Source organism: Mastigoproctus giganteus, chromosome 13 (genome assembly GCF_048544385.1).
Source record: "Mastigoproctus giganteus isolate SK-2022 chromosome 13, ASM4854438v1, whole genome shotgun sequence".
In the NCBI taxonomy this organism is placed as follows: domain Eukaryota; kingdom Metazoa; phylum Arthropoda; class Arachnida; order Uropygi; family Thelyphonidae; genus Mastigoproctus; species Mastigoproctus giganteus.
In genome coordinates, this window is record NC_143587.1 from 166,962,214 (window position 1) to 166,980,862 (window position 18,649).

Genomic DNA, 18,649 nt, shown 5'->3' on the forward strand with positions numbered 1-18,649 from the left:
TCATCTTCGGTTAATTATCATCTTTTAAGGGCACAAAAGGTGATACAGTTGTACACGTGGCACTAATGATATCAAGAGTAGGAGACCGGCGGAATTACTTAACAAGTACAGGTCACTGTTGAAAAAAAGCCGTGAATTAGGGTTGAATTTGAAAGTGTCTGCAATTCTGCCCAGACACGATTTTTTTTTATTTACTTATTTTTTTTATTTGTTTTTATTTTATTTATTTGTTTTTATTATTATTTTTTTATTTTATTTTTATTTATTATTTTTTATTATTTTATATATATATATTTTTTTTTTTTTTTTAAAGGTCCTAGCCGCCGAAATCCCAGGAAATTAAGCGGCAGGACCTGCCAGAGTGAATCTACAGCTGCTGGGTTCCTGGTCTGCCTCCACGGGGTGTAAGTGGGACAACGTTGGGCCTCAATAGGGGTCCAACGGCTAAATGACCAGATGAACAACGGTACAGAACACTACACATGAACAATTCCCACACACTTTTAAATCTCTGGCATTTCCCAGTGAACTGGTTCACCACAATGAAAGCAACGCGGAGATGGGGGAAACCCCTGGTGCCGTAAGACAACACACACTTACTTACACTTACACACGATAGGAAGGAGTATATGATGAGAGCCTTGTCAATCAATTGGGCCCTGGAAAGATGTCTGCAAGGCTCAAGGGGTAGAATTTTTTTCAGCCTGGACTGTACTTGTTAACAGGAGAGACTGCTTCTACAGGGATGGGATACACTTAAATAGAAAGGGTGCAAGAATATTTGCTGATGCTATCGAGGCAGTGTTAGGTGGGTCGGAAAACTGCTAGCTTGGGGGGAAGACAAAGACTAATAGATTAACAGTAGCCACTGGCAGAGGTGAAAGAGATTCTTGCACTGCTTCTATTGGAACGAACAGAAACCTGAAAAACAAGATGCAGGATATTTCAGAGACTGCTGGGAGTCACTGCGGAATAAGTAAACACATGGGTTGTGTTAGGGTAGCAAAGAATAGAAACAGATGCATGCATACTTGCGTGTACACCAATGCTAGGAGTTTAGTGAATAAATTTGATGAATTTGAGGTACTGCTCAAAACACCAAAGGCAGATATTGTTGGGATATCAGAGATATGGTGTCACACAGATATAACGAATGCAGAACTGGAATTTGGGGAGTACAACGTCTACAGAAAGGATAGGAAGGGGAGGAGGGGTTACGCTATTAGTTAAGAAACACATAAAATCCAAGGAAGTGAAGCCAGTCGACATCGCTGGACAGTGCAGTGTCGAGTCAGTTTGTTGTGACATAAGCTTTGGGAGATCAAAATTAAGAGTAGGATTGTGCTATAGGCCTAATGACTCTGATGGGTATAATAAGGAACTGTACAGGGAAATAGAGTGGGTCAGTAAATCAGAGAGTCTTATAATGGGGGATTTTAATTTTCCCAGATATTGACTGGAATTTGGGGGCTGGTCACTCAAACACTTGCAAGGCTTTTGTCGATTCATTGGATAATTGTTTTCTACATCAGCATGTTCAGGAGGCAACTAGAGGCAGTAATACTCTTGATTTGATTATCAGCAGTGATTCTTCATGCATTAAGAATCTGCAGATAAATGAACCACTAGGTGGAAGTGATCACAGTGTGCTGAAGTGGTATTTACTCAAAGAGGTAACTACCATTAGGGGTAAAGGGAAGGGTTATTGCTTTCGTAAAGGCGACTACGATGGACTGCGACAGTATTTAAATTCTATACAGTGGGACCAACTGATGATGTTACCAACAGCAAATTCAAAATGGGAAGCATTCAAAGAACTTATCTTGGAAGCTACTAGGCTTTACATACGAACTAAGAAATATTGTTCAAGGTTCAGGCCTATGGATGTCATATGAACTAATGAGACATATGGTAGAGAAGAAAAATGCATGGGATACATACAAATTAACACATGACACAGAAGCCTATGATAGATACAAGTTGATCTGTACCCAAGTTACAAAGGAGGTTAGGCAGGCGAAGGCAGATTACGAGAAATCTTTGGCAAGGGATGCAAAGATAAACAGCAAAGAGTTCTTTACTTATGTAAACTCTAGAAGGAAAGGGATGAATCAGATTGGTCCACTTGATATCGATGGGTCAACTGTTCATGATCTTACTCAGATAGCTAACAAACTAAATGAATATTTTGCATCGATATTCACACATGAGGAGTTATTCAGCGAGAGGAATGCCAGAGGTCTTTTCAAATCTGGCAGTAAGCTAGAGAATCTTGTAATAACTGAGAGTAAAGTGGAGGAGAAATTGTTGAAGATAAAGACAAGAAAGGCACCTGGGGTGGATCGGATCTATCCAGTTATATTAAAGGAGGCGGCAAAGGAAGAAAGCAAACCCTTAGCCATAATTATGAGAGCTTCCTTGGACTCAGGGGAGGTACCCACAGATTGGAGATGTGAAAATGTGACCCCAATTCACAAAGGAGGATCAAAGGCTGACACAAGTAATCATAGACCTGTGAGTTTAACTTCTGTTCCAGGAAAATTAATGGAGGCACTGGTTAAAGAAGCACTGCAGGATCATCTAGACAAGACTTCAGTTATAGCTCGGACACAGCATGGTTTTGTTAAGGGAAAGTCTTGTCTGACCAATTTGATTGGATACTATGATGCAGTCACAAAAGAACTGGATGCAGGGAATAACTTTGATATTATATACTTGGATCTTAGAAAGGCTTTTGATACTGTTGCACATGGAAGACTGCTACACAAATTGGAGCAGTGTGGCATTGGAGGCAAATTGCTGCTATGGATAAAGGGATGGTTGAGGGGGAGAAGACAGAGTGTGGTAATCAATGGACACTGCTCATCCTGGACTAATGTTATCAGTGGAGTACCTCAGGGTTCAGTGTTGGGTCCATTATTGTTTTCTGTATTTATAAATGATATTGATGATGGTATATCAAGCTTAATGTCCAAGTTTGCAGACGATACGAAGGTTGGCAGGGTTGTCACGGACACTACTGACACTATGCTGCTGCAACAGGATCTGGAAAGGTTGAGCAGGTGGGCTGAGAGGTGGCAAATGAAGTTTAACATTGACAAATGTAAAGTACTGCATATGGGAAACAGCAACACCAAAGCAACGTATCAGCTCTGTGGTACTACACTGACAGTGGTAGAGAATGAAAGGGATCTGGGGGTGGTTGTGCAGTCAGATATGACGTTCTCTGAGCAGTGCAGACGGTCTGCAAGAGTAGCTCATGGTGTATTGTCAATGATATATAGGAATTTTTCTAGCAGGGATAAGGAGGTGATTATTCCCTTGTATAAGGCAATGGTCAGGCCACACCTAGAATACTGTATACAGGTCTGGAGGCCTCATTTCAAGAAGGATGTAGAGCTTCTGGAACGAGTACAGAGAAGGGCAACAAGATTAGTGAATGGAACAAAGGGATGCTCTTACAAATAAAGGCTTAAGTTTCGCAAATTACAGTGTCTGGAGACTAGGAGAGCATGGACTCAGGGCATGGAATCACCTGAGAGAGCATGCTCAATGCTGATGGGATTCTTCCTCTTGCTCAGAATAATCACCTGAGAGGGCATAAATTCAAATTGAGGAAAGACAGATGTAGGATAGACGTGCGGAAATTTGCCTTTAGCCAGCGGGTGGTTGGTTGGTGGAATAGACTTCCATCCCTTGTCGTGGAAGTTGATAGCCTAAATAAGTTCAGCTGGACAGGTATTTCGAACGAACAGAGGGGTGAAGTGGAAGTGTGTTTTTTTTTTTTTTTTTTTTTTTTGTCTGATGCTGCATAATGAGTAAGCTTGCTTTATTGTATCAAATGCCTCTACTAATGCTAATACTAATTTCTATTCTCATAATTTCCAGATTATTAGACTGGAGCGGTGGTTAAGTAAAGGTAAAGGTGGTTAAGGTCAATGGTCAAGTTAAGCGTTGACATGACAATATCTAACAACAGTTCTTTCATTTGTATAACGTGACGCGGAACCTCTTAAAATGAAAACTTCGTTTCTTATTCTTGATTAATGAGTAACGTTTTTTTTTTTTTTTGCCCTACGAAAACGATCTTCGCGTAATACTTATAGTTGCTGCTGATGTCGTATAGCATTCAGTTACACTTCAAGTCCTTTCTTGGTCTCCCCTATCGCGTGGTTCCTCGAATGCAGATGGTATCAACGGCACAATTTAAAAAATGCGCTAATGAGAGTAATAAAAACTGGTTTCGTAAGTGTATGAAGCATAATGTGACACCTGATTAGCTGTTTGGTTTCGTTACGGGAAGCATGTTTTTTGTTTCGAAAAACGTTGAGAGGGTAGAGGAGCGGCAAATGATGATATCTCAACTAGGAAGTTACGCCACAGTCAACTGTAATTTAGAAGTTGTCTAAAACTTGATTTATGAACAGAAACATGCGTGTGAGACCATATCGTATAGTTCGATTTCTCAGCAATACCTTTTTAAAACAGACGGAGCCCCGTCGGGAAATGACTTTGCTACACTTAAAATCCTTATGATAAACACCAATCCTTATGATTATGAAATACAGTTTTCTTAGATATTCACATTAACAAACTTTGCATAATCGCAATTTTGTTTCTCCGTTGTCAACCGCAGTTTACAGCTAGCTTCTTTTTTTTTTTTTTTCTGTAAATTAGTAAGCTCGTACATTAATAATTTCTTGTTAAATATCTATTAGGGATTACCCCAACTCCATTAGAGATTACCCTAACAGAACAGAATTACTCCATTCAAATGAGGACAATCAGGTTAATTACCCTCTCTTACGAAGTCGTCTACTGTCAGTCTCACTGACGTTTTTCTTTTGCTGCATGCCTTTTCTGTACATACGAGGAGCATGTCAAAAGTTTTCTCCCTGAGTATGAAGGGGAGTCTAGTAACATATTACTTTTCGACATAGTCGCCTTTGTAGTCAAAACACTTTTGCCACAGAAGCTACAGTGAGTTGATGCCAGCTGCGAAGAAAGTTTTTTCCTTGGGGCTCCAGGAACGCATCCACTGCACAAAAGACGTCACTGTCGCTGGGAAAATGGATGCCAGCCAGATTTTTTTTTTTTTAATTAGGAGATAAGTGAAATTAGGAAATAGGTGACTCTGAATTCTCAGACCCAATATTCACCAAATCTAGCACCATCGGGTGCTAGATTTGGTGAATATGGGAATGGTCCAAGAATCCAAAGTCGCACTCAGGCAGTGAAGCAATAGCAATGAGATATTTGTGAGCAGGCGCAGGGTCCTGATGGCACAAGGGTCCATTGCTGGGTTTCCTGGGTTTTCTTTGAGTTTTTCACGCAAACGCCTCACAAGGTCTTCATAATAAGCACCTGTGACTGTCTTGTCTTTCACTGGAAATATTTCATCATCATCCAAGCAACTGAGGCCATCACCTTGACAGCAGAAGGAATCGATTTGGCTTTCTTCGTAGGAGGAGAAGAGCTGTGTTTCCACTGTCCTTTTGTATCTGGCTGAAATTAATGGACCCAGGTCCCATCCACGGTCACGAACCTTTCAAGGAAATTTGCTGGATATGCTTGAAACCCATGCAAGTGTTCACTTGACTTGACAGTACTTGTGCATTTTGATTTGCTATCAACAACTTTGGGACCCATCGTACTGACACTTTTCATTGCAAGAACCCCTGTTATCAGATGAGATGCCCAAGATGCTGGCAATGTATTGAACTATCACTCGTCGACTACTCATCACCAGTCATGCACATTCAACTTCTGGAGTGATGGATGTTGCAGGTTTTCCATAGCGCGGATAATCTTCCACGAGCTCCCTCCCTCGTTTACATTTTGCTGCCTATTTCTTAAACATGGAAAATGTTGGAACATCTTCCCAATGCTGTAATCATATCTAATGAATATCCCTTTTTTGCCAAATATTGAATGACTGAGCGGTGACAGATTTTGTCCATCTGTCCTCATTCACACAACTCTAAATTCGGGATCTATAATAAAAAAAAAAAAAGAGATTACTGCAAATGCATGAAACTTGGTGGGTTACTATTTGAAGTGTTATACATTAAGTACAGAAAATTTTAACACTACCACTATCCTTTCATACTCAGGCCACAGACGTTTCAAATTCCCCTGGTATTTCCTTGGGCACTGTTTTGAATTCGGTTCTGTAACTCACAGAACCAACTTTTCATCTTCCTCATTTATTCCTTCAACTTCAGCTTCCTGGAAAATACCTTCCTTCACATGTATTTTCTGAAAATTACAACCTGCAGAAATTTAAGTTTAATGTAAACAAGTATCTTCTTCTGTCTTCTCAACCATCAACGCACGTACTGTACTCAGTAAACTGCTCGACAAAATTAACAGAACAAAATGTTTTCATGAATATTTTATTGTGAACAATGTCGCCGAAAGCGAATATTTGATATAATATGCATCCTGGTATGCAAATTCCGAGTATCCAATAGAAATCGATCTCCCACCTTACAGAGCCGCACATTATGCAAATTGTTCATGCCTAAAAAAACAAGGGTTGCTACTGTCACTTCATTCCCGTTTTTTGGGGATTGCTCAGTGGGATATCCACATCTCCAGTACTCAGGATGGCAAGTCATCATCGTTTAGATTTGAGATGGCGGGCAGTTGTACTACTTAAGCCTCGTAGGTGGCACGTTGCTTAATGTAACAAGTACATGTAGTTCAGTTTCACTCAACAATGTATACTACGCGGAGATGGAGATAACCCCTAGTGCCGTTAGACACGAAAACACTACACTTTTACGCCGAGGGCTACACTAAGTCCACCAGAACAGACCACTGCTACTGGCTTTAACAGCAAGCCCTACGATGTCCTGTTATCAATTGCCTCTTGAGGTTGCTGTGGCCACATGTGAAAACATTTACAAATGGACTGTGTTAAGAAGGCTCGACTCAAGTGGACTCTACGCAAATAAGCCAGTGGTTTGTATCCAATTAACCCAAACTACCGCAGAACTCGTCGAAACTGGAGAAATGAATGTGACTTGGAGTCCTGACAAATTGGGTGCACTTTTATTCTCTGATGAGTTCCGTTTTAGCATATAAACAGATTCTAAACGTTATTTCATCTGGAGACAATGAGGAATGCGGTACCATCCTGGAATATAAGAGAAAGGGACACAGCGGGGGAGAGGCAGTGTTCACGTGTGGGGGTGGACTCATGATCAATGGCCGTATTCCTCCATGTTTTTGAACAGGGGTACCATAACTGCGCAGAGGTACTGAGAACAGATCCTCCAACCGTATGTATGACCTTTTTGGGGTGCAGTTGGCTCTGATTTTTTTTTTTTTTTTTATGCATGACAAAACCACTGCACTTAAAGCTCAAGTGGTGGAGTAATATCTTGAAACTGAAGATATTCATCGATTGCAGTGGCCAGCACGATCACTAGACTTAAATTCGATCGAGCATGTTTGAAACGCCCTTGGTCGTCGCATTGCACGCTGACAGCCAACTCCTCGATCACTAAGGTCTGCACTGGTGGAAGAATGGGATTTGTTGTGACAGACTCTTATAGACACCCTTATATCGAGCATAGTTCGCCGTTGGAAGGAATAATACTCCGTACTAATCTCATATGAACATATTTTCGAGCATCATGTATGGACTTCTGTAAAGTAACCTTTTTGGTACTTCTTATACAACTCCTATAAATGTCGCTTATACCTGTCAGAAGTTTCTCGCTCTCTTCATTTTATCGTTATTCTATATTACACTACCATACCAATTTTTGTCCCACTTCGTTGCAAGCTGAGCGAGTTACATCACATTTTCTACATGTTCTGTAAATTGTCGAGAAGCGTATAGGTTCTAACACCTTTCGTGTTTGTGGTTTCAAAACAAAAAAAAAAAAAAAAAAAAAAAATTTTATTTATTTTTTTTTTAAACGATAGCTATATATATATATATATATATATATATATATATATATATAGCTATCGTTTTATATTTCATAATGTCCAAAGAATGAAATCTATTTTTGAATACTACTACAGGATAAATAATTCTTATCTCCTTCGCATATTGATCTTTCATCGAATCTAATTTTTGAGCACTGCGATACAAGCTGTTTTCTTAATGAATTGTACTCTAATATCTTTTCATGGTTCCAACTGCATTGTCTGGAATCGAGAGAGAGATTCTCATTTTTTAGATTCCGAATGTTCTCTGCAGCTTCGTGTGGCTAGTCGGTGCTATCATTCTTTGTGTGTTCAAATATTTATAATCTAACTTCATTTCAGATACGTTTTCTTTTTTTCCTTCCTCTTTATGATAAATCTCCTTTTTATATTTTCTAAAAAATATTAGGTATGTCAAATTGGGGCAAGTCATTTCAGATTTATCAGGATTTTCATTCTTTTGTAGTCTAATTGCAGTTATAAGTATATATTCCTTTATAACTTAGTTTAAATAATCTTTTTTTTTATTTTTATAAGAAATGTTTTTTTATTTTTATTTTACAATTATCATAACAGTCAGTTTTAGAGATTTTATAATATTGATTGAGTTTAGAGGTCAATAAAGATGAAATTAAAGCATTTAAACATAATTCCAGAGAGATTAAATTAAAGCATTTTTAAACATAATTCCAGAGAGATGAAATTAAAGCATTTAAACATAATTCCAGATCATAACATCATTGGTAGAATAACTACATTGTAGTTTATAATGTTCTGTGTTTTAAGATAACCACATTATGCCTGATTCGTGTTCCCTATATACTCAAGTATTAAGTTTAACTGATATTCCATCCCTTCCCAATGGACAGTCAAAATATAATCTTTAGTACTGTCAAGAACCGTAGTCTAGTTCGTAATTACAATAAGACAAAATCAAGCCGAAGATCGGCGGAGATAAGCCAGCTGCATGAACTCGAGAGTAGGTTTGTCCAACTCTTCTTGGTACAACGAATGCTGCATCTTCGGGCTGGGGGCTTTAAATTGAAGAGAGAACAAAATATTCATAAACGGACCGCTACAGAGGGAACTCGGAGGAAAATTTGAAATAATGAAACAATTCTAAAAACACAGATTTCTGGTTTTTCTTCTTATTTAAAAAACATATTTACTACAGCACGTAATGTTTTTAAACAACGCTTACACGCATTTAATTTCAAAATATTATGTGATTAATGCAGCAATACCTGACTGAAAGTAGTCACTGGCTTCTGGACAGATGACTAATTTGTCTAGGCATAAATTCGTCCTATTTTCTAATTGTATACAATCGGTCACTCTACTCCACAACGGGTACTTTATCTCTGTGACCTTGGTGTACTATCTCATGATGCAAATTTTCTTACCACATAAATCACATCACATCACTTACTGTATTGTGTAAGCATCACCTACATAATCTACTGTATTTGATTTCAGCAGAAGAGACACCTTCTTCGAGATCTTGCTACTTTCAAATCATTCTGCCTACTCTTAATCTTTCTGTTTCTGTTAAAGTACACCCCACCATATTTTGCCTATGGAAATACATGAATATTTTGTATTGCGTTTCCTGTCGAAATGTAATCTGTAATCGGTTAACTGAAATCTACGCAGTACAATCCAGTTTACGTTACATTTCAGCCGAGTTCGATTCTTTTCCTTAAATTAATCGATTTTGTTTCTTTTTCTGTGTTTAAGAGAAGTGAAAAGTAAATATAGTTATCTCCTTATGGGATAACTGGAAAACTGAATCTACCGGCACCTCCTTAACTTCTAAGGAGGTTCCAGTAGAGTAGTACACTGTTTTGTACTTATTAGCGGAAGAAGCTGAAGCCATTCCATCTAATGAAAAATAAATCTAAGATTGAGAAAACAAAAGTGTTAAAAAAAATTATATATATATATATATATATATATAAACTTAATTGTTTATTTTATGTTTCATGTGTTATAGAGGAATAAACTGAATTTTCAGATTGGTACTGTACATATGTGACGTTAATGCTATTGTAATAGTAATAAATTAAACATTATACGCACATTGTTTTACTTTGGGCATGATCCTATTTATTTTTGGATTCCTGTTTGCTGTGTATTTATAACTTGGATGGAAACCATTTCAGGCATTAAGGCCTAATGGTGCTGACTAGCAATTTGGTGTGCTAGAAGCAGCCGGTTCGCCTGTTTTTTTTTTTTCTTCTTATATTAAATCCTAATTTTACTAGTTAAATACTAAATTTGTGGTTCTATAGATAAAGAACCATGCTTAAAAACAATAAAATAAAATAAAACAGCAATTTGAAAAATAATATAAAAGATCAATTTGAAAAGGAATATAAAAGGTTAGAGGAAATGGAAAAGAACCAAATAGAAGTCCTGCAAACAGAAAATGTTTATTCATAATGCGTGGGCCACAAATAGCAATACTGGGAAGTGCAGTTTATTTGTAGTGTCATGGCTGAGGCAATTCCCAGGGGGTATGTGATGCTCTGTACAGTTCTTGAAACTAAAGTTTGCTAATGGCAACGTATACAAGGTGTTTAAATTAAAAGGTTACCAGGGTCGCTTATTTTAAGGTTTAGACTACTGCCCGGATCTTTGCAGTTTTTCGGTTAAAATTTTTGAATTTGATGTTAAAATTGGAATAAATTATAATAACCGTTAAGATTTTGCGATTTCTAAATTTGCCTAATCAGTTGCTTTTTTCTGAATGATACATTTGCTATCCGTCCTGGTTTAGTTTAAAACCGTTATCGGAGTACTTCAGAAATTAACACAAAAACCTATTATATTTTAGTAGACCAATGGCGTTTTAAGAGAGTAATGCAAGCAGTCCAATTTTAACATCAAATTCATTTAACAACAGATAGCTTTGAAATAAAGCGAGACAGATTCCGGTGTTTTTAAACTGACACGCCCTGTATAAAGAAGTGCTTAACCACCTAACTTCGTAGTTAATATATTATTTTATTTTATCTGTCCTGACTGTACCCCATTCATTAAAAAAAATCCATTCATCATGATTGTTTTCCTGTCCGAAAAATAATTGATAACTTTTATTCCCATTTCTGATTTGCACTCCCATCGATCATGGTTGGGAAAGTTTTATACGATTTCTCACCTGACTACTGAGCTGCCTTTGAGATCATCTAAAAAGCCAAACTCTTTCGTTTCGTTTTATTTATTATAATAAAATTAAACTTTAAACCTGTCATAATTAATATTGTGCAGCAGGCGTAACTGCAGCATAAGGGGTGATGGTATGAAAGGTTTACAGATAGCATAATCAAAGACTGTCGTCAGCGTCTTCCTTGAAAGAGCTGACGACAGCCTTTGCAATAACTTTGTGAAATTAGTCATAGGTCCCGACATATTTGTTTCATGTAACCGGTAACTCAGGTGGAAAATGGGTCACTCCCTGGAAAGGTTGGTCTCTCTATTTTAGATCACCGAGTAGTTTACGGTAGACAGATTTCTTAAGGACCTGTTACGAGACAAAGAAATAGTTTATTAACGGTTTCCTTGAAACAACCTGGAAATTCAAACTAGTTTGTATTTCCAGTTTAGACAGTAGTTTTTCGCTATAAGTGACCTCTTTGTGTGCTTTATTTATTTGAATGAATAAAAGTTCATTTAATGTTTACTGACTTCTTGACAGAGGGAGGGGATGAATTATTCTAGGAAATTCGGTTCACGAAGGATCACTACAGCATGTCTCTAAATAATCTGTAATCGCACTTCCCTTTTCTTTAGGGAAGTGCGATTACAGTGCTCTAAGGCCTGTTTTTCAGATTAAATCGAAAGTGCAAGATTTTTCGAATGAAAACGACTGAAAATTCTTGCATTCCGATTGAAATCGGCCGACTTACAGCTGAGGCTTTTAGTCTAGCCTGTGACGCAGGCTTCACTACCGAACTTCAGCTCACCCTTCCAATGATAATGAGCAACGCTGTCACTTTTGCCCCTGATTTGATAACAGGGAAGCAATCAACCTTGATTGCTGTGGTCTGTGGGTCCTCTTTTACCAATTTTACGACAGAGTACAAGGAGAAATCAAAATCTTTTTGAATTAAGATGGCCTGGCTTGAATTATTAATACCACTTTCAGACCATCAGCAAACTTTGACAGCTTATCTTGGATACCTTCGCCAATATCATTTATTAAATGGTATTGATGAGGGTTTCCAAGGTAAGTCTATCATTTATGTCGTCAATAGCATTTATCATCTGTCTACCTCGTAGCTGAGCCCATTTTCTTTGGACTTCTCGAATTCCCATCTCACAGACGTCACGTGCGTACAAAAACTGATGTAAAATAAGTGAGGTAATGATCTCGGAGAAGCGTTTCTTAGATGAGAATATACCGTTTCCAGGAGAAGACGGTATTCAGTTGGTGCCAAGCGATTGTGACTGAACGATTTCCTTGTGCTATCAATGCGATTTCCTAAAAGCGATATACAGTATAGTTCTTTTATGTTCCTCTTGTTATGCCATCCATTTAACAACAGCTCTTGTTATAAAAGTACTGTATCTTTGTACAGAACAAGAGAGGAAAGCTACCTTTTTTTATTTCACAGTTTTATTACTAACCCCTACTACCTTTCGCTTGGTGACACCAGGCACTGCTTTTGCCTCCCCGTTGCGGTGCCAGTAATCTCGGTGGTAAAGAGAAACACCCAGGACTAAAAGGAGTCAATATGGATAAAAACAATTATCCACCCTTCGAGCTCAAGAACAGAAATTTGCATTAGGAAATGATAATCCAAAGGGACAGAAGAATGATCGGATGGAGCACCCCTGCCCATCGTTTTTAATTTTCCACTCCCTCACTAGTCAGCTTATGAGCAAATTGTCTCCCTTTGTGATACAAAAACATGTGGAAAGTATTGCAGGATCTCCTAAGACTTAACTTATTAGTGGAAACTACGAACCACAGACATTCATAGAAACTTTTGCAGCTTACAAAATTTGCTGGCATTCCAGTAAAAATATCTCCTCACACAACCCTAAATTCAATAAGGGTGTCATATCCAGTTGGGACCTATTAAATGTCACGGAAGAAGAAATAACCCAAGAGTTGCAGGGGCAAAATGAAATTGAAGCAAAACGTATAATGACTAAAAAAGACAATCAACTTACACTTACCAGAAATATTATTCTCGCCTTCAATACTCCTAACATACCCGCTTCTGTAAAAGCAGGTTATTTACTTTGCAGCATTCGCCCATATATTCCCAACCCTTTAAGATCTTATAAATGCTAAAAGTACGGCCCTTCTCAAACTGTATGCTGAGGTGACCCTGTCTGCCCCAACTGTGGGTCCTCAGATCACACTCAAAGTGACTATTCGGCTACAAAAAAAAATTACCTGCCCAAACTGCAAAGGTGACCATCCTGCATATTCCAAAACATGTTAAAAATGGAAAACTAAGGGGGAAAAATAGTAAAATACAAGGTTAAGAATAAAGTCAGCCGCAGTGTTTCCGAATATCACTATTTTAGCATCCCTTCTACCTGAATTCAGTATCTTCTCTGCTGAATTATATACAATTAAATTAGCTTTAGAAAATCTCTGTTCTGACTGTTATTTAAAATCTTATTTTCACTGATTCCCTAAGCTCAATCATGGCATTATGTAATTCCTCAGATAAAGTTGACCCTGTTCTTGATGAAATTAGAAGCTTATTACTGCAGGTTGAAGAATACCACCAACTGGTCACCTTCTGCTGGTTTCCAGCACATACTGGAATTTTGGGCAATGAACTGGCCGACAGAGGTGCAAAAAAATCCAACCACCTTAGATTTAACCAATATCCCTCTTCCAGAATCAGACTATACACTAATCATTCATGCTACATGCCTATCAGAATGGATAGCACTCTAGCAATCTCAAACTAATAATAAACTCTTGCATATCTTCCAGGATCCAAAAATTTGGGCCTCCAGTGTCCGTACATGAAGACGAGAAGTAGTCCTTTCAAGAGCAAGAATAGGTCATACTCATCTGGCCAACCTTTATTTACTGACAGGAGACGATCTACCACAGTGTACACATTGTTCTATAAATCTGTCTGTTAAACACATTCTCATTGATTGCCACTAATATAAACAAGACAGAACTTCAACCCTGCTATCAGTGGTAGATCTTGATAAACCAATAGCTTTAGAGAACCTCGTTGGTGACAAGGCAAATATTTCCGACTACCTTAAGCAAATTGGACTTTCAATCATTTCTGATTTTACAAAAATTTCTCATTTCCTTATATAATAAATGAATAGGCACATTACAGCCAAAGCAGCTTATGGGCCATCAACCCCCCCCCATAACAACAAAAACATATATTCAGCTGTACTTAAAAAAAGTTGCATATGAGTGTATCAAACCGGTGAGAATGTTAATGAGAACACTGCTGTAATCCGGGATGCTCCCCTTGGACTGTAGAAGTGCTAATGTTTCCCCAGTCCACAAAGGTGGTGCTAAAGAGGAGTTAGATAACTATAGCCCAATAAATCACTTCTGTGGTAAGGAAGGTCATGGAGTGTGTGGTTAAGGATGCGATTCAGGACCATCTCGACAAGAATGGTATCTTAAATAGATTCCAGCATGGGTTCGTTAAGGGGAGTTCATGACTGACCAGTCTGGTATATTATTATGATGTAGTCGTTGGGTGTAGGTAGCAAGTCTGATATTACATATTCAGACGGTAAAGTTATAGATACTGGCACTCATGGAAGGTTCACATATAAACTGGAAGAAGATGGAGTTATTGGTAAGATCCTACGCTGGATCGCAAGCTGGCTAAAGGTTAGGAAACAGAAGGTTGTTATAAATGGTCAATTTTCGGTATGGACCAGCGTACTAAGTGGTGATACCGCAGGGATCGGTGTTGGATCTCTCCTAATTTTAATAAATTATATTTATGAGGGTATCCAAGGTAAACTATCAAAGTTTTCTGATGGTTTGAAGGTGGGAAGGTGGTTAACAGTTCAAGTCAGGCCAACTTTTTTTCAAAATGACTTGCAGTGGTAGCATGTATGGTCCGAAAAATGACAACTAAAGTTTAATGCTTCTAAATGTAAAGTTATGCATTTGGGTAACTGAAACTCTGGAGTTGCGTATAAGCTAGTGGGGGCGAAGCTAAAAGCGATTAAAAACGAAAACAACTTGGATATTATTCAACATGACGAAATTTTTCGCGCAATGTAAACGGGCGGCTAGAAATGCATATGGTGTCTTGTCTATGATTTATAAGGGCCTTTGTGTTAGCTGAATACAATGCAATATTGTATTCAGCTCTGGAGACAGCACTTAATAAAAAACAACTGGATAGGGATAGTATGAATATTCCGATTTTTAATTATTATTCTCTTTATTTTTGGCTGATGTAGGAAAAGTTAACTTTCTTGCATCATTTGGCTTTATTAATACTAAGTAAACAAGTATGCATCAAAAATGACTCGATAAATGAAGTAAAAAAAAATAAATTAAATAAATTTAAAAAATGCTCCCAAAGCTATTTAATGACGAGTTAGTATATAAAGTACCACCGTATTTCGGTGTACCCATTTTGACCTTTTGTGGTATAATGAAGCAGAGATAAAAGTATAAAGTTTCTGAACGTTTAGAAGAAACTAATGAAGTATGAAAGTAGATGTAATCTACTACCCTCTTCTTCTTTCTCTCCAGAATTTAAGGAACTATATATAACTTCTTCACGGTTCTATCAATTCAAATTAACCTGCCATTTAAAATGAATTAGTGTGTATGTTTTATTAATTCATTGTATTTTTAAGTAAATTTTGAGAAAAAGAATATTAACGCAAGTCTATTGCTAAAGACACACTTTACAGAGAATGAAGTGTTATCGAGAAATAATTCGCCGCTACTCGATGGCGTAAAATGAATGGGAAATAATAATAATGGTATGCTTATGTGATTCACTTCTCCTGTGAGACCGTCAGTTGCAGAGGGAATTGTGAAGTTCGTGTACATAACCCAATGTAATTAACTCGTGATGGAGAGTAGAACCTACGAATCAGTCTGAAAGTTGAAATTATAGTAAGAGAAACAGTTATTTCTCCTGGCTATTCGCAGATGTACAGAAAAACTGATAACGCCCACTGTTACCATCTGTGCCTCCAAGTGTAGGTACAGTCAGAAACAGTGAGCTCAACCCAAATGGTATTAAAACACTGTTTATTACTGTGGACTTCCTTTAATCATTCTAAGGCAGAGTGCCCAAAACTAACTGGTTAATGTTTGGAAGGTTAGTAGCAGCCATTGACTGCCACTAATTAGAGACGACGAAATATTAAACATGGCAGAACTTTCTCGTTTCATAATTTGTCATTATATAAAGAGCTACAGCACAGCCTTCACGTGAATGTTTGGTGTAATGCGAAATGAAAGTCGACACCGAAGAGTTAAAAAAAAAAAAAAAAAACGCAAAAGTATAGCAAAATATTCATGAAGCACACAACGTTAGAAAATATTTTTAAAACTAATTGTGGCTCGTAAATTTCATTAGAATGTCGTCAGATTGGAAATGTTTGCCTGGTTTCAAGTTATATGCTATTCAGAGCAGTTATACTGAACTAGAATATTTCGATTATTAATTAGGTTGAATATTTCCGACAAATATACAGTATGTAGTAGGTAGCTATAAAAGACGTCATACTTTTAGTTTATGATTTCGTTTATATTTGTTTAATTTTTGTTATGTGTTCTGACTCATCTGATTGATGAAACCAGTATTAAAAACACCTTGAAGGGTTACACTGTATTAATTTGTTTCAACAGACCTAAGTAATTCAGAAGATTCAGTTGGTGGGAATATTAATCACTGAATCCTTTGCGAAAACCACTGTTTATTTGTAAAGTAAGACCGAGCCAAGTTGTATAATTTGTTGTAACAGTACCGAGATGTTTAATGAAATTGTCGTTTAGTTCAGGGGTAACTAAATAAATGAATCTCCAGAATCAATATAAGTTCCTTTACAAACAACTTTTTGTTTAAAGATATAAAACAATTTGACTGCTTTAAGTTTGAAAACATCTTAATTCCGACATAAATTTAAGATATAAATATTTTGGAATTATTATTATTTTTTCTCAAAACTGAATTTCGATTTTCATAAGTAAATTCCCATTATAGAAATCAACCGCATATTTAAAATCGCAAAAGATATTCTACGTACTGAAATACAGAAAGATGGTTTTAAATATATCACAAGTTTTATAATAATTTACATTTTCATCCTACTAACTTATAATTTAGTACTAATAGTACTAAGTATTATTTTCAAAAACGAAATGAAGCAAACTACAACTGTAAATTCAATCAAAATTATAATATATGAATAAACGGAGATATTTCTAGGTCAGTAACAAATAAGGAAATGTTCTTTGATTTACATTTATTTGTGTTGCAACTTCCATAGCGAATGACTGATTGTTTTTTCCATAACTTATTAGAGCGGAAAAATTTTGAAATTTCTCTACTTCCTTTCGCTATGAGATCGCTTCTTTTCTTTCTGATTTTCAAAAAAATGTCTCGTTAATTTACTCATTAGTCGGGATTCTACTTCTGGCACAATCTTTTTAAGCAAACGGGATAGCATTTCACCTGTATACCTCCAGCCGCTGCTTCCAAGTACGCTATATTTATCTGGGAAACTAAGTTAGGCTGGCTCAGTGCACCTGACGTGGAGAACCAACAGTATACAAATATCTCCTTCGGCCGATAGATCTACAGGTATAGCTGAATAGCAAAAGTTTAGATTAAGTTTAATAAATGAAGTTTGTTAGAACACAGGAATAGACAAGCTTAGGTGGGGGAGGCGGGGGAAAAGCACTTCCCATAATATAAACTGCAGTTAAATTCACGAGATCCACTTAGCTTGTTTATTTTCTGTAATCCAGCTCAGAACACATCGAGAAATGAAGCGCTTCACGCAGTCATGCGACTGCAAAATGTGGGCGAATGAATGTCTGATTAGGGAAAGTTTTAACAAATGGCATCTCAAAGTTGAGAAGCGTCCTTATTTAAATGCAAACATTATCGTAATGTTTATTTATTTCTCACAGAACTCGTGAAATTACTTCTTACCTCTCTTTCCCGAAGAGGAACATGCTCTGATCTGGCCTCGCTGCTGGGACCGCCTACGTTTGTCATTTCTGTCCCGTCGGCGGCGGCCGGTTTGTTATTTTCGCTAGCCATGTTTCGTCCCCAAGCACCTCACTGCGCCACACACAAAGGTTTAGATTTAGCTCTCGCACACAAGTGGCAAGCAACGCGCACAATCGCCGGATTCAAGTTGCAACTCTGCTCATTTTCTCCAAATCGGACGAGAATTTCCTCTTGCGACAGTCGCTAAGCCTAACTCCTGCTCTGGTGGCTGATCGCAGAGGCGTTCGTGTGGCTTCCTTGGAAGGTAGATGTACTATGACGCGACAGGAAAAGAGGACCGACGCCCGATGATTCTGTGTTACAGACAAAGCTGCAAGCGTTGTTAATGGCCTACTTTGGGTATTTTCCCCCTTTTCTTTCTTTCCTTCCGTCTATAAGCATTTTACTGAAGACTTTTTTTTTTTTTTTTTTTTTGTGTGATATTCCGCGGTTGAACAACGTATATAACTGACGTAGGAAAACGAGATTCGTCACTT

At 37.5% G+C, this 18,649-nt stretch overlaps 1 protein-coding gene across 1 annotated transcript in view; it reads right to left on the minus strand.

Annotated features, from left to right (window-relative positions):
- The window catches only part of LOC150076580 (ninjurin-2-like), a 62,782-nt gene extending 44,365 nt beyond the window's left edge, over positions 1–18,417 (minus strand). The window contains exon 1 of the mRNA XM_090387137.1: positions 18,093–18,417. Within this exon, the coding sequence (XP_090243263.1) occupies positions 18,093–18,203 (111 nt within the window). The 5' untranslated portion in view covers positions 18,204–18,417. The remainder of the gene's footprint in view (positions 1–18,092) is intronic.
- Positions 18,418–18,649: the final 232 nt, after the last annotated feature.